Genomic DNA, 16,093 nt, shown 5'->3' with positions numbered 1-16,093 from the left:
GTTAGTAATCCTATCTCCCCGAGATTATAGTGGAGCGGTTTAAAATAAAGGATCTTATCTCTCTGAAGTTCTGATGAAGCGAGATCGCACAGTCTTATCTCCACGAGGTTACGATGGAGTAGGACCAAGACTTTCGAGATCTTATCTCCCCGAGGTTACTGATGGAGCAGATCGAAGACGAGGATCTTATCTCTCTAAAGTTCTGATGAAGCGGATCGCACTGTGTCTTATCTCCCCGAGGTTACTGATGAGAGTAGACCAAGACTTTGAGATCTTATCTCCCGAGGTTACAGTGAGTAGATCGAAGACGAGGATCTTATCTCTCGAAGTTACTGATGAGTAGATCGCATCAGTCTTATCTCCCGAGGTTACTGATGGAGTAGACCAAGACTTTCGAATCTTATCTCCACGAGGTTACAATGGAGCGATTGAAGACATAATCTTATCTCCCAGAGATTACAGTGGAGCGGATTAAAATAAAGGATCTTATCTCTCTGGGTTCTGATGAAGCGAGATCGCACTGAGTCTTATCTCCACGAGGTTACAGTGGAGTAGACCAAGACTTTCGAGATCTTATCTCCCCGAGGTTCTGTGGAGCAGATCGAAGACAGGATCTTATCTCTCTGAAGTTCTGATGAGCGAGATCGCTTTGAGTCTTATCTCCCCGAGGTTACTGATGGAGTAGACCAAGACTTTCGAGATCTTATCTCCCCGAGGTTCAATGAGCGATTGAAGACATAATCCTATCTCCCGGGTTCTGAGTGGAGCGGTTTAAAATAAAGGATCTTATCTCTCTGGTTACTGATGAAGCGGATCGCGCCGAGTCTTATCTCCCGAGGTTCTGATGAGAGTAGACCAGAAGAATTTGAGATCTTATCCCCGAGGTTACTGTGGAGCAGATCGAAGACACTATCCTATCTCCCAGAAGTTACAGTGAATGATTAAAACCACAGATCGCATCAAGTATTATCTCCCTAGCGGTAGTGGAGCGAGACAAAAGAAACCAGATCTTATCTCCTAGCGATAGTGGGCAGATCGCATCAAGTCTTATTTCCTAAAGCGCGATGTAGTGGATCAAGCAACAGGACACGATTGGACTGGAAGGAGGCTATTTGAAGAAAAGAAGCACTAGAAGAAGTCAAGACTCGGCGAGACCAGGCAAAATTGGGCTTTCTTAGTCTTTGCTTTGTTATCGTTACACGACAACGAGCAAAGAGGGCGGTATACAAGCCCATTTTGCACGCCCAAAACCCAAATTTTACTGACCCTAATTTACTAGCCTAACCCAAACAACACAATCCAAGCCCAACCGGGCCTAATACCCAAATCGGACCCAAATTTTAAACTAGGGTTTGAAAATTGAAACCCTAGCCTAGCCTAATGCCATGACTTCTTTGGTCTTGCCGTTAAATCACTTTGCACTTCCTCCGCCACGCCACCAACTCCTTCACCGCCTCGACTCTCTGCAAGATGAAAGAACACGCAAAGTAGAGACAAAAACAGTGCAATCAGTAGAGAAAAAATTTTTGTAACATTGGCTATAAAAAAAAAGGAAGCCGAATCAAAGGAGGGGGAACTTTTGTTTTTTTTTAAATCGGTATACAAACCGATTGAAACCTTTGTAACAGGGGGGTTGTTTTTTTTCTCTTCCGATTTTTGTAAGGAAAAAACACATTAGCAAGGGAAATAAAAACAAAAAAAACAGATTCAAGAAACCTTTTTGGTACAAGTTCTATTTTCCTTTTTATTTTACTTTTCTCTTTATTTTTTCTTTTTTAAGAATCGTTAGTATTTCTTTATTTTATTTTCTTTTATATTTAAAAACTATATATATAACATAAAAAAAAGCAAAAAAAAATACCTTCTTTTGATTTTTTTACCACCGTGCACGATTGGCCGTGTAACGGCTGACGACGCATGACCTGATCACGGTTTCAGGCTCTGGTCGGAGGAAGGAGAGAGATTTGAGAGAAATTTTTGGTTTTTTCGGAGAAGAAGGAAGAATGAAAATTTTGAAAAAATTACTTTAAATAGGCTTCCAAAACGACGTCGTTTTGGGCGACCTTCTCGAGCACCAAAGCAGCGCGTTTTGACTGACCGTTAGTGACCCGACCGCTCGGGGATCCAGCGTGTTTTTGACGGAAGGGCTAATTGCACGTTTAGCCCTTCCTCTTTTAATGCTTTTAAAATTAGGTTCTTTTAATCTTTTGAATTTTACCGGAAATTTTTGCGTTTTCAATTTAATCCTTACCGAACTACGTCATTTTAATGGAAGGAAATTTCCTTTCTGGTCCCTCCATGTTTTATGAATGTTTGAGTAGTCCCCGCTTTTGTTTATTTGCGTTTTGAGCCACGAATCTTGTTTTAATGTTTAATTTAGTCTTTTGCTATTTTGTTTATTTTCCTAACAAATTTCATATTATTATTATTATCATTATTATTATTATTATTATTATTATTATTATTGTTATTATTATACTCTTTTAATTTTAAAATTCTTGTTATATATTTACATATACAAACGCATACTTTTTATAATATATATGTGTACATATTTTATTTATTTATTTTTGTGTGTGAATATATACACTTTCCTAATTCATATACACATACATTTTAAAGTTATTATAAATATATTTTTATATTTCATTTTCATACTTACACATACCTATATCTATTTCTACGTATTTTATTACACATAGATATACGTATACATATTTTAAATATTTTCTATGTTTTCATAATTCTAAAAATATATATATATATACATGTATTTATATATTTTTTCTTTTATGGTTTCGTTATTTAGCGTGGTGTTTACTTTTTTTATTTATTTATGCCCACTTTCATTCGATTAGTTTATTTGCTTATTCTTTTGCATGTTTAATTCGTTTTTATTTATTTATCTTTTATTTGTTGTTACTCGTACTTACATTATCGAATTCATTATTGTTTTGTTACGAGCATTAACATCGTGTTTTATTTCTACTATTACGCGTTAAATTATTTTTCATTCAATGTATAAATTATGATTTTTGAATAAACAAAATTTCATGTTTAGACTTGAGAAGGTCGTACCCTAACTCACTGGGTTTCGATTTTCACGATAAATCTAAATACGCGAGTTTTTTTAACCAAAGTTTTAAATGATCTCGAAAATTAAGAAAAGATCGAGTGCTAACTTACTGGACTTGATCCCCTTTTTTAAATTCGAGATAGTTAAACATCTTTTAAATAAGTATTTTTTTACATTCATTCGCGTATCGAGAATTAGAGACATTGTATCCTAACTTACTGGATATGATGCTTTCTTTCTCGATTAACGTGGAATGTACCATCTTTTCCCAAAATTTTCAACATTTTAATACAAGGATCGTATTTTTAAATTTCTTTAAAGTTTTCAGTTTTTTGACACTAAGACATTAAGTAATCAACTAGGTACCAATTTTGGGCGTATCGAGGGTGCTAATCCTTCCTCGTGCGTAACCGACTCCCGAACCCATTTTTTTGAATTTCGTGGACCAAAATCGTTGTTTTAATAAAATTAAATCGTTTATTAAAAACAACCACTTTTCAAGGTGATCCGATCACACCTTATCAAAAAAGGATTGGTGGCGACTCCCGTTTTTGTTTTCATTTTTCAAACCCAAGTCGACCCCGTTTTCCATCAAAAAAATGGTGTCAACAACATGTGTTCGTTCTTCTCTCAATTTTTATTATCTTGTTGTTGATACGGATCGAACCCAACAATAATTAATATTTGCAAAGAAGTACATCCTCTGCAGTACTGCAACAAATTGTTTTTCCCTTCTTCTTTCTAATAACTAATGTATGGTGCTTTGTAATGAAAACTCCAGGTTTTGATTGAAAAACTCAAATAGTATTCTCTAGAATTGTGTTGAAAACGAAAGGGTGTAGATTGAAGTAAATATGAAATAGGGGAATATGCATGTAGACGTGGGACGACCATGTTGCTTCAATTTAGGGTGTACAAAACTGGCAGCCAACGGTTATAATAACCCACTGTGCTTGAGGTTATCATGACGAATATTGACGTATGTTAAAATAAAAAAAGAAGAGATGAATACTAAATGTAAAATTACTGTTTTTAATCATTTTATCATTCTCCTTTTAATTCAAAAATGTTGACTTCCCCACAATTATTTGATGCAACCAACTACAAAATTTAATTTTCCAATATAACCCCTTTTTGAAATATTAGTATTTGTTATATATTGTGAATGAGTATAAGATATGATGTTTTAGATATATGTCACAAAATATGCATTTTCGAATTTAAATCTTAATTTCGCTTTTTGGTTCGAGTTAATATCTAACTTTCATCTCATAATTTAAATTGATTCAAGTCATTTACCTTAAATATTAATTTGGACAAAAACGTCGTCATATTTATATACCAATTTGAAAAAAAAAGAGGCCAAGTTTAAGCATAGAAATTTTAAACACACATACAAACTCTTATCTCACACTCATCTCATATCCAAATAATATAAATATAAACCTACCTACGTGCTATTGGCATTTTATGGTTTGGTCAATGGCCATGTATTTTGTTGTTGATAAAATAAAGGGTTTGCATAAAAATCACAAAACAATGTAGTGGACAGGCTCCGAAGATTAGGTAGTGGGGAGTGAGTGGTTTCAAATAAGTTAGAGACACTGTGGGAACACATGTAACCATATCTCTTTTTTTTTTTCATTTCCTCGTGGAAATAACTGCAACCTAACGCTTTGTCTTCTACTTGGAACTTCGTTTTAAAATGAAGTGTTGACAAATTTGATTTGCATACACCATTTATGAATTCCCTTTTTCTCTTTGCCAAAGCAAATGGAAAATTAAATGTATTCATTTGAAACTTTGAAGCAGGATGTATTCACTCAAGTCATTTAATTTTTGGTTTTTAGTTTCAGAAATTTATTGATAATAGCTTTGACAAATATCATATTCTAATATTCAAATGTTTGGTTTAAATAGTGTTATAAATTGTCAAACAAATGGAGAGCAAATTAGACCACGTCAATACAGGAGAAACGGATTTAATGACGGAAAGAAAAGCCCGACAAAGGCGAAAGCAATCGGGGATATTAAATTTGTACAAGACATATGAACCCTATCATTTTACATGAGAAAAGCGAATATCCATTGCTTTGTTTCTGTTCCTTCTTCTTCCTGTTAGTCTCGTGACCAACATAATATAGACCCCAAATCTTTACTTAAAAGACAAAAATGACTACGCATCTTGGTGGGACTCGGGGGCTACAAGGTTAAGCCTTTAATACTAACTTTTCCTTTAATTTAAAACCCATAGCTTTCATCCTTAATTAAAATAAGGGTTTGATCCTGCCCGCCTACTTTGTCTGGTGAGCTCCAAAGACATCAATTTTTAGTTGGGGCACGAGCAGTTAAATAATATGAAATGAAGTCGGCTGAAACAGCCGTATCGTTAGGCGTCGGCATGTTTTAACTTAGCCAGATTAAAGTAATAAATCTAAATTGTTTTCAAAACCTAATTTCAATATATAAAAAAATTTTAAATATTAAAACTACATAAAAACATAACACTAATAAATTGATAAATATTTTATAAGTGATGAAATAATTTACTTAATTGGAAAATCATTATTATTAGCATGGACATTATTACTTCAGAATTAACAAATATATTAAATATAATACAATAATGTGTGATAAGTTACCGTTAATAATACATAAAATATAATTATTTGCAAAATTTAATTTGAATAAATTAATCATATTTATAATTTATAGTTAAGATAAATCAAGCTGATTTGACTTGAAAGCTATTTGTTCTGTGTTACTTTCAGCTTGAAAAGTGTTCTCCAATGTCAATGCTAAACACCATGGAAAAGTCCACAGTACGCTCGAAGCGCATACCAAAATATTTCTAACGCGTTAATTATTTTTTTATAAGTTCTAAAAATTTTGGTACGCTTTTTAGAGCATACTGCAAAATCCCTCAAACACCACTAAAAAACACCCTAAGATATACAGAAAATAGATTAAAAACCTCTTTTAACATTGTACTTGCTGTTGTTGCTGCTGATAGCCTGCTAAGCATGTTAATTTAAACAGGGCACATATATATTGTGAAACATAGATAGCACAACTTCAGCTAATACAGAAGCCTAGTTAACACAGAGTCATCAAAACACAAGTGCAACATAGTTCATAATATTAGAAGCAGTAGTGTCTAAGTTCAAACTGAGCCAGTGCAGTAATATCCAGTAAAAAAGCTTCAATCTACACGCGCCGTCGCTTGTTTTTAAGGTTCTCGAAAATCTGGTTGACATCAGCTGCTGTGATTGCCTTTGAAGGATCAACTGACCCCTAAATATTTAAACAAAAAAAAAACAAGTAATAGATAATTCACACGGACAATAATTTTGCTTTTGAAAGATGCATAAACAAAGAATCTGACGTAGGAACATGAAAAAATATATGCATGGCTTACTTGCAATATAATCATTATAAGTTAGAAGCCAAAAAGATAAGCATGCCAACAAAAACAAAAAGACACAATCAATGCCATACCAGGAAAGACCGGAACTCATCTTTGAAGTCTGCAATGCCATTCAGAATCTCCATTTTTTCTATATGACCAAGATTGTTAAAGAAATTTAATTCAGCACCTTCCCTTTTCTGCAACTTCTCTTCCCTCTTTTGCTTTGCATTTTTTTCATAATCTGCTATTGAATCTTCCTTGTCAAGTAGATAACTGATATGTTTCTGCTTGTACATATCTAAGCACTTGTCACATCTGCAGAGGACATCTCTCCAATTCTTAGAAAGAAAGAGGGGTCTATTTTCTGAATCACTTGATGCAGCCATCCAGTCTACTCCAAGAATACAAGTACCATTTGAATTGGCAATACTTTGGGACAGACTTGAGCTATCATTGTTCTGAGAGCTTTCACCAACAACAAACTTCTTGTCATCAGATACAGAGTCATGATTCATATCAGCAACCAAATTATTTTGGACAGTGTCAGAGCACACATCATTGTCAAGTTTCCCAGGTTCATCTTTAGGAGGGATGTCTTCCAGCACACTTTTATCCTTGCCAGTTGCAACAGAAGCAACAGGTTGTTTCCCCGTTGCCCGTATGGTTTTAGGATATAGAGTCAGAAAAGAACAAACCGCTGAGCATGCCTTGCATATGAAATCCTCATATAGAGGCTCCCCTTCCTCATCTCTAGGAATCTGTCATACCAGTATTTTCAGATCATAATCTATTTCCCGATACCAATAACTCAAAGATTAGAACAAAAGCTGCTAAAATAACATTTTTTCACTTCCCCATTTTCAATGCCCAAGATCAAGATATAGCTAGTTTACATTGCTCAACTTCAACTATATTAATCATGTAAAAACTTGCCCATGGAAAGGTCCTTCAAAGTTCAAACTAATAAATTGTCATCAGAAAACATGTTTACCCAAATTTTCACTGTTTACAAAGAATTAAAACCCATATCCAACCTCAAAGGGAGAAGTAATACATAATTAGTATAAGAAAAACAATGGCAAACATTAACATGAACTCACTCAATAGGGTATCTCTAGATTTGCCAACAGTTTGAACAGAGAAACCAAAATATTGTGCTGTTGGCAAAAACTAGTGAAAAAAAACCATGATACAGAAATTGAGTATATGCACCACGACCCAGCTTACCAACCTCATTAGGGGAACCAAGACTAATATGCTCCTCATGAAACCAGTCCTCACACATACAGCACTGTATCATTTCTTCTTGCTCCTGGAGATCTGGATCTGGATAGGGGCGATTGCAAGTACAGTATAAACCTTTGAAGTTGTGATTATATGAATTCTCTACATTCTCTACATCTTTATTTGGGGAAAGCTTGCATGAGAACTCTCTGAATTTTGAATTTCCACAATCACATCTAAAATTTCTCTTGGTCCAGAGCTCCAAAACCTTTAACATAGGGTAACAAAGAAAATCCCTTACATTCATGTAGACAGATAGAAATAATAGGATTGAATAGTTATACAAAGAAAGACAAGTAAAGTGAGTACTTCTCCTTGAAAACCTTGAGAAATTGGGCACAAGTAACATTTCCAGCACAACATACATACCTTAAGTCCAACATTCAAGTAAGCACATGCAATTCTTTCTTATTTGATAACAGCATACATAACTTATGTTCAGTACTCAAAACTCAAGTAAGACTGCAGAATTTCTAATGGCCATCTGAGCTAATCAAAATGAGAATCTTGCATGTCCCACGTTTTAACCAATCAAGAATTGTTAAACCAATTCACGAGTTCTTCCATTATAGAACATATTAATAGGAGAAGCAGGTAAAAACATGCCCTGAAGCCACTCCCAATGAGCAGAGTTAGATATTGGAACAGTGGGCAGTGTGAATGTTTAGTACAGTTAACACTGATCCAGCAGCAAATAGTTGAATGTTATTCCAATTTAAAAGGATGATGTAAAGGAAAAAGCTCCTTTTGTTGAAAATATTATGATGATAGGAATGAAGTTCCAACTTTGCATCATATTGACTGTTACATGACTTGCTAAAGCAGCCTGTAACAGGGAGCATGCCCGACAAAGAGCTAACTATAAAACACAACTCAAAGTCATGCCTGCATAAAGCAAAAACACCACACAAACTTCCCCTCTAACAAATTTCACTCACATGTTAAGAGTTATACTATTAGCAATGAATTAAAGCTTAGCTTTCAGAATGAGAGATAAAGTTAGGTGAGGGGATATCCCACGCTTTAAAGGATGATCCAAAGGAAAATACCTCATGGCCATCATGGCAAGACAAGCAGCAAGCCGTACAAATTCCAGCATTCCCCTCAGGGGTGCATGTCAGGCATGAGAAAATTGCCTGTCTCTTCATGTAACCTTTAGAATAGGTACACTCATCGCCCTCATCTCCACCCAAAACCAAATCAGCCTCCTTTAGAATAAAAAGAAAAGAAGTTACATTTTGCCCAACAGCATATATAGCTGAAGGAAGCACAGATAAAACAATCAATAGCTAGTTCAAACTTTTTATACTTGATTATCATTTGCATCTAATACTTTTTTAAATATAAATTTAGGATATATGATATATTTGAACAATCTTAGACTTGTACTCGTACCATGCATTCCGAGTTAGTATAGAATTAACAACATAAAGCTAGTCTCCCAGAAATTTTCCCAAATTTTAATCAACTTTCACACAACAATTCATGTACTAAATATGTTTCAACCAAAATTTCAGCTCCAGAAACAAAAAAAAAAAAAAAATTATCCATCTTTGGTAGCCAAAGAATAAAACGAGGAAAAGAAATATTCCCATGTCAGTAAACCAGACGAAACAGAAAAGCACTGATTAAATTCAATCATTCCTGCAAAACAAAACCCTAAACAGATAAAGATGGTGGACAGGCTTTTACCAACTCTTCTTCTTCGATACTCTCAAGATACTCGTTGATTGACACAGTCTGTTCACCATCATCGTCGAGATCGGCAGCCATTTCCCCCAAATCACCAGGACCGTCAAAAACAAAAAATCTCTACTCCTCGAACCTGGAGTTGAATATGGACAAAAAAACCCGAAAAATATTAACTAAAACGACAAAAGGATATTGTACTCATTTGGGGAATCGAAGTTGTGCCGTATAATGAGAAACCCTAACATTGAAAAAACGAATAAAGGTACCTTTTCAAACCCGCAATTAACGGATTTTGAGGCGGTCGATAATGTATCAAGCACCTGTTGAACAAACGCCAGAGAGAAAATCAGAGAAAACAAAAAAAGGAACAAGAATTAGGGATTAAAAATTGAGAGAGGATGAGCTAGGGTTTAAATATACCGAGTAAGATATAGGAGTAAGGGTCTAAGAAGCGTTAGGTCATTTTCCCGCCACAATGTGCCCTAATGGAATCAAATTACGTGGTCCGTTCCCTCCAATTTGCTTTCTCATTTATCTTCCAAAATGTATTCAATGGTTACGTGGTGTTTTATTGTGAAATTAGGATTTTTCATTTTCTTGCGTCTTGATTTACGGAATTTTGGAAATTTTCACTCTGAATTATTATGTTCTGTAAATTTAGAAAAAGCTCTTTTTTTTTTAATTTGTCGAAATAGGTTGATTTTTTGATTATTTATTGGAATGGGCTATTTTCCGTAAAATCGCATCCACGTCAGCGCGATGTCAGAGTACATGGCAGGACATCGCGTCCACGTCAGCGCGATTTGCTGACATGGATGGAAATCGCGCCCTAGGGGACGCGATTTGCTGACGTGGTATGAACAGTTTATGTTTTTAAGCTTGGAAAACTTTGAAAGGCCATAACTTTTAGGTCGGTTGTCCGATTGAGACGAGTTTTTTTTTATTTCGAATAACTTTTCGAGATCTACGCGCTGACAAACAGCCGAATGTGGTTTGCCGCAGTTTTCATCGAAAAAGATCATTTTTTGCCCCTAAATTTTGATTTTTTCGGTTTAAAATTGAATTTTGAAACATTCAAATCATTATTTTCCTTATTTATTTGAAGTAAACACCGGATCTTTTTTTACAGAATTGTCTTATATCATCCTGTTATAGGTATAAGTCAGCTCATTCCACTTTTGAGAAAGTTCCCTAAAATTTTCCATTTTATTCAATTTAGTCCCTAAAACCTAAATAGTCATATTTTCAAATCTAAGCTTCGTTTTTCAATTCAAATTCAATTTCATCCTTCTATAACATTCAAATATTCTTAAATACAAAAATTTCATGCTAATTTTGAAATAATTACACTTTAGTCCCTATACTCGTAACTAACAAACTATACTTTACAAATTAGTCCCTATTCATCTCTAAGTAGTTTGTCAACGCGTAGATCTCGAAAATTTATTCGAAATAAAAAAAAATCGTCTCAATCGGGCAACCGAGCCAAAAGTTATGGCCTTTCAAAGTTTTTCAAGCTTAAAAACATAAACTGTTCATGCCACGTCAGCAAATCGCGTCCCCTAGGGCGCGATTTCCGTCCATGTCAGCAAATCGCGCTGACATGGACGCGATGTCCTGCCATGTACCTTGACATCGCGCTGACGTGGACGCGATTTCGCGGAAAATGGCCCATTCCGATAAATAATCAAAAAATCGGCCCATTTCGGTAAATTTTGAAAAAAAAGGGCTTTTTCTGGTAAATTACCCCTTTACGAGATTGAAAAATTATTTTATTAAATAGTATGGTTATGAATTATGTTTCCCCTTAGATTGATTTTTTTTTAATTACAAAAAAAATTAAAGGCTATATTGTGCACAATGATTTTATACTTTTCGTTTATTTATAATTTAATCCTTATATTTTATTGAAATTTTAAAATCTAATCATCATATATATTATGTTAATCTAAAAAGTAATCGATAATACAAAAACTAATAAAACTAACAAGAAAAATAAGCATCATATGTAGCATGGACATAGAAACGAGATATGTCTATACTTATTGACCATAAATTTTATAAGTAAATATATTATAACACATTTATAACGTGTAAATTATTTTTATAATAAACTTTTGATAATAAATTTATAAAATTTTAGGATTCAAATAATATGTTTATTTGTTGTAACTTTATAAAATACACATTTTATTTTTATAATATATTTTTTACGATTTATAATATAAGAAAATGTATACCATAATCATCTCAAATACTCATGTTTATAATATAATTTTTATAAATTGTATAAAATATTTTTAAAATTTAAATTTGAGTGTAATTAATTGTGTAATTACTCCAATTGTGCTTCAATTACACCAAATTCAATGGTACCCACTCATTATATTAGTTACCCAAACATATCGTTCTTGTATAATTATAAATAATTACACTCAAATTCAATTATTAAATTACTCTTCAAACACTATTTAAGAAACTTGTGTACTAAATATTATCCTTAAAATTTAACATTGTGAGAAAATAAACATCCATTGATGAGAAACCAAAGGAGTAGTACAGCACTGAGATGAATCGAAGAAGCTCCAACCAACACCAACAGCAGAGAGATCATCATCCCAAAATGGCCAAAACAAACAATCAGGGCCCTTGGATCACCAATGGGTTCCAATGCGGTGAGATTTAAAGAGTAAAAAAATTGAACTGAAACACAGCTTTGAGATGTTTAGCAGCACAACAATGAGCATTTCTCACCTCATTGTAGCTTAAAATATTGGCTGGAGTTAAAAGCTCTGGCGAATTTACTTGGAAGTCCAAAAACATGGGTAATTATTATTTTATCCCTCTAATTCTTCCTTTATTATTTATTTTATTTAACACACGCAATATAATTTTAAAATAATTTAATTTTTAATAAAAATATTTTTTTATAATTTAACATAAATATAATATAATTTAAATATATTTTGTAAAATATTTTGATATTCTATTACATATTTTAACTTAACATTCTTAATAGTCATTTTACATTTTCATCTCACTACTAATGCTATATTTGAATTTAAACATTTCATCATTAATTTTAATCTCACCGTTATAATAATTAAGTAATAGCACCGTACATTTAAAGAAATCTTCAATAAAAGTGAAACAAAGACCAAAAGCATAGAGACCAACGAAGGAAACATGAGAGAAAACGAAGGCCACATTCCTACCACCAAAGCAAACGCCCATTGAACCAAACTTTGCTAAGAAAACATCAGCCCACGAGACATGGGATATAGACTTGTGCATTGGTACAAGCAAGCATAATAATAATACAAAGAAACGCTGGAGTCAAAACCAACAAGCACAAGGTTTGTTGCAAAGGCCGAGTCCAAACCCAAGTCTTAAAGATCCAACGCCAGGCCTAGCAAAAAGAGAATGGGAGTAACAAGCCATTGTCAAATTTACAGGACGATACCTAGCTGCATGCATTATTTTCACGTTTATTGCATTGGCCAGTGACTTAAAACCAATGCAACTTGTCATTTCAAGTCTCATTAATAGTATTAATTGTAGTGTCGGAACAGAATGCTTCATGCAGCTAAGTTTGAATAATCAAGTAGTCCACAGTTCACACCAAACCTTAAAAGTTTTTGCAATGGCTGCTACATGAATCTTCGAATTTTTCTGTCCCGTTTCATTGAACTTCATAATTCTAACTAGTTCGTTATTTATAGATTCGATAGATTATATTATATATTTTATTGTCTCATTTTCTTTGGATCATCTCGAGTAACTATAAAATTCTTAAGCAATGGCTCTCACTGAAATTGTCTTCTTCTCCATCTTTCTAATGTTCACTCTTCAACCATCGACAAGTGTTGAAGTTTGCCCTGTTTTGTGTGGGACTCAATTGATTCGCTTTCCTTTCCGCCTCAACACCCAGCCGGGTCGATGCGGGTATCCCCGGTTAGACCTCTCGTGTAAAAACGAAACACATGCCATCCTCACGCTGCCGTTTTCCGGCGGCTTCACCGTCGTAAACATCGACTATACCTTCCAAAACATATGGATCGAAGACCCGGATTCTTGTGCCCCAAGACGTATTCTTCAGGGACTTAATCTAGCCGGCACTCCTTTCGATTTGCTAGAGCCTCGAAGCTACACGTTTTTCAATTGCTCCTCTGCTTCATCGACTGTACCAAAACTGGCTGAAGCAAAACTCATCTCTTGTCTTAGCGGCAAGGATTTTTCGGTCGTGGCTATACCAACGGAACGGCTTGATTTGCCTGCATCATTGTCGACATCGTGTTCGGAGATGGCAAAGGTTTTGCTTCCACTTTCGTTGTCTGATTGGTCGGATCCAGGAGATGGTTTCATATTGACATGGAATGAACCTGATTGCAAGCTGTGCGAAAGCAGGGCTGGGACTTGCATGTTCAAGAATGATACGGGAACGGATGTCGGATGCTCCGGCGGGTTTAATGATGGTATGTTCTATTTTGCAGTGACACAAGTTGGTTAATTTGATCGAAAATGCCCATATTTGATAACATTAGATAAAGTAAGTATAATGAATATACATAACAAAAAATATAAAATGCAAAATTAATATAATCACCAAAAACCACATGACTTTAAACCTGATTATAATGCGTAGAACAATGCACTTTGAAAAAACATTTTATTTTTAAATTATTTTGATTTAAATTTTATTTAATAATAAATATAAGTAGAGTGACAATTAATTTATATTTTAATATTATTAAATACTCGTCTAATTATTGGATTTGTAATTTTAATTATTTTATATAAAGATAGATACAAAAGAATGAAAAACAAAAATATTATTATAATAGCATTAATTATAATTTTAAAAAATATATATTTGGAACACTAGCTTTAAATATAAGTAATAAATTGATCACAAATTTAGATGTGATCCAAATAATAGAAAAGTCGAAAGAAAAATACCAATTGATTGCCACATTTTTCACACTCTTGACTGTAGCTTTAATTCCTTGCACGAATAACATGTTTTCATTTTTCTCTTTTCCCGACAGAGACATGTTTGTTTCTTTGGTACAATGAACATGTTAATGCAAATAAAATTAATAATTAATAACAAATATATATTTTTTAATTTTGCTTACAAAACACATGTTTCTAAATGAGTCTTGAATACAGTGAACAAAGACGAGAATTGGGTATACGTGATTACAGAAGCAATTTTCAATTTGCTGTTGAGGTCTCCATCTATTAATTGATGATGTAACCACGAGTGTCGCGGGACTAAATCTTTTGCCTCATGATCTGTGTTGTCTTAGGCGATTTGTTCGTCTAAATTCGTCTAAGTCAGCCTTTACTCAAGTGAGGATTCCTTAAGAACTCCTACAAGGCACCAAGTTGAAGAGCGGAAACGATTTATACCTAAAGAAGCTACAAATAACAACAGAAAGAGCGCACACAAAGTGTTTGAATAAATGCTCTCAATATTCTTTTATTCACAAAGAATAATGAAATAATGAAGGGAGTGAGTACAAATGAGGGGGAGGCTCTCTATTTATAGTTGAGCTCCCCCAAAACCGACGATTAAGATACGTTTACATCGACGGACGAGATTAATCATATCCCTTGATTTTAGAGATTTACAAGATATGTCATATCAAATCTAATATAATTTTTACAATATATGATTCCCTCAGTCTTCTAAGATTAGTTACCAAATTAGCCTAAGTTGTCATATCTTCATTATCGGGCCAATCAAGCTTCAATCTGATAGGCTTCTCCAACAACTTCTTGAATTGGGCCAGTTCTTGTGGGCCAAATGATCCCCATCTAAACAATAGACCTCCATTAGGTGCATTTGGTGCGACGGTCACGAGCTCTGAACTGCAGCCTATGACACTAGTACATAAGGGTGCTATTGGGTATTTATCTGACATTTATGACGGGCCAAACTGTTCTCTAATGAAGAACACGAATGTTGCTTCTTTTTTCTTTTCTTTTTGCTTAATAAATGGTGCATTAACATTTTGTTGTCCCACATTACTACATTTTTCATTAACTAGTATTCTTTTCATTAATTATAGGTCTTACAAGGAGTACTAAATTAGCCATAGTGTTTGGTGTGGGAGTACCCTTCTCGTTCATCCTCGGCCTTGTAATTTACCTCCGTGGCAAGGTTGAGGATCATCAAAATCTGAACTTGACTGCATCTTCGGTCATGGTTGTCAAAGGTCTTGATGGGCAAATCCTCGAATCATATCCGATAACGTTGTTAGGTGAAAGTCGACGATTAACACGGCCGAGTGATAATATTTGCTCTATTTGTCTTAGCGAATACCAAGCTAAAGAGATATTACGAACTATTCCAGACTGCAACCATTACTTCCATGCCGCTTGTATTGATGAGTGGTTGAAATTAAATGTTGTGTGTCCTTTATGTCGTAGTTCCCCGAAACTTATTTCGAATATTACCTTATCTAGGTCTTTAATATCACCATAATAATGATTGAATTTAAAAACAATAACATGTACTTCCATTCTAATTCTTTAAAGAAAATGAGATTTATTATTTTACGTTAAATTGTTATTGAAAAAGAAAGAGAAGCTTTTCCCCTCTCGTGAGTATAAAACCATAAAGA

At 34.1% G+C, this 16,093-nt stretch overlaps 2 protein-coding genes across 3 annotated transcripts; one reads left to right on the top strand and one right to left on the bottom strand.

The window, feature by feature from the left end:
* Positions 1 to 6,027: 6,027 nt before the first annotated feature.
* On the bottom strand, positions 6,028 to 9,992 carry LOC105765304 (uncharacterized). Of its 2 annotated transcripts, XM_012584321.2 has the most exons (7): positions 9,882 to 9,992; positions 9,728 to 9,781; positions 9,462 to 9,594; positions 8,819 to 8,977; positions 7,717 to 7,977; positions 6,575 to 7,243; positions 6,028 to 6,370 (listed from the first exon to the last, which is right to left on the bottom strand). In XM_012584321.2, exons 3-7 carry the CDS (start codon positions 9,540 to 9,542, stop codon positions 6,284 to 6,286), a joined length of 1,257 nt encoding a protein of 418 aa, XP_012439775.1. In that variant the 5' UTR covers positions 9,543 to 9,594; positions 9,728 to 9,781; positions 9,882 to 9,992; the 3' UTR covers positions 6,028 to 6,283. The 2 variants fall into 2 exon arrangements, with proteins under 2 accessions (XP_012439775.1, XP_012439774.1); XM_012584320.2 differs by lacking the exon at positions 9,882 to 9,992 and having other exon boundaries at positions 9,728 to 9,871.
* Positions 9,993 to 13,010: 3,018 nt separating this feature from the next.
* LOC105765303 (RING-H2 finger protein ATL22) lies at positions 13,011 to 16,035 on the top strand. Its single transcript, XM_012584317.2, has 2 exons — positions 13,011 to 13,936; positions 15,539 to 16,035. The coding sequence occupies exons 1-2, from the start codon at positions 13,261 to 13,263 to the stop codon at positions 15,952 to 15,954; spliced, it is 1,092 nt and encodes a 363-aa protein (XP_012439771.1). The 5' UTR covers positions 13,011 to 13,260; the 3' UTR covers positions 15,955 to 16,035.
* The last annotated feature ends 58 nt before the right edge of the window (positions 16,036 to 16,093 follow it).

The sequence above is a fragment of the Gossypium raimondii genome, chromosome 12 (assembly GCF_025698545.1).
Source record: "Gossypium raimondii isolate GPD5lz chromosome 12, ASM2569854v1, whole genome shotgun sequence".
Taxonomy (NCBI): Eukaryota; Viridiplantae; Streptophyta; class Magnoliopsida; order Malvales; family Malvaceae; genus Gossypium; species Gossypium raimondii.
This window is presented reverse-complemented; position numbering and strand designations above follow the sequence as displayed.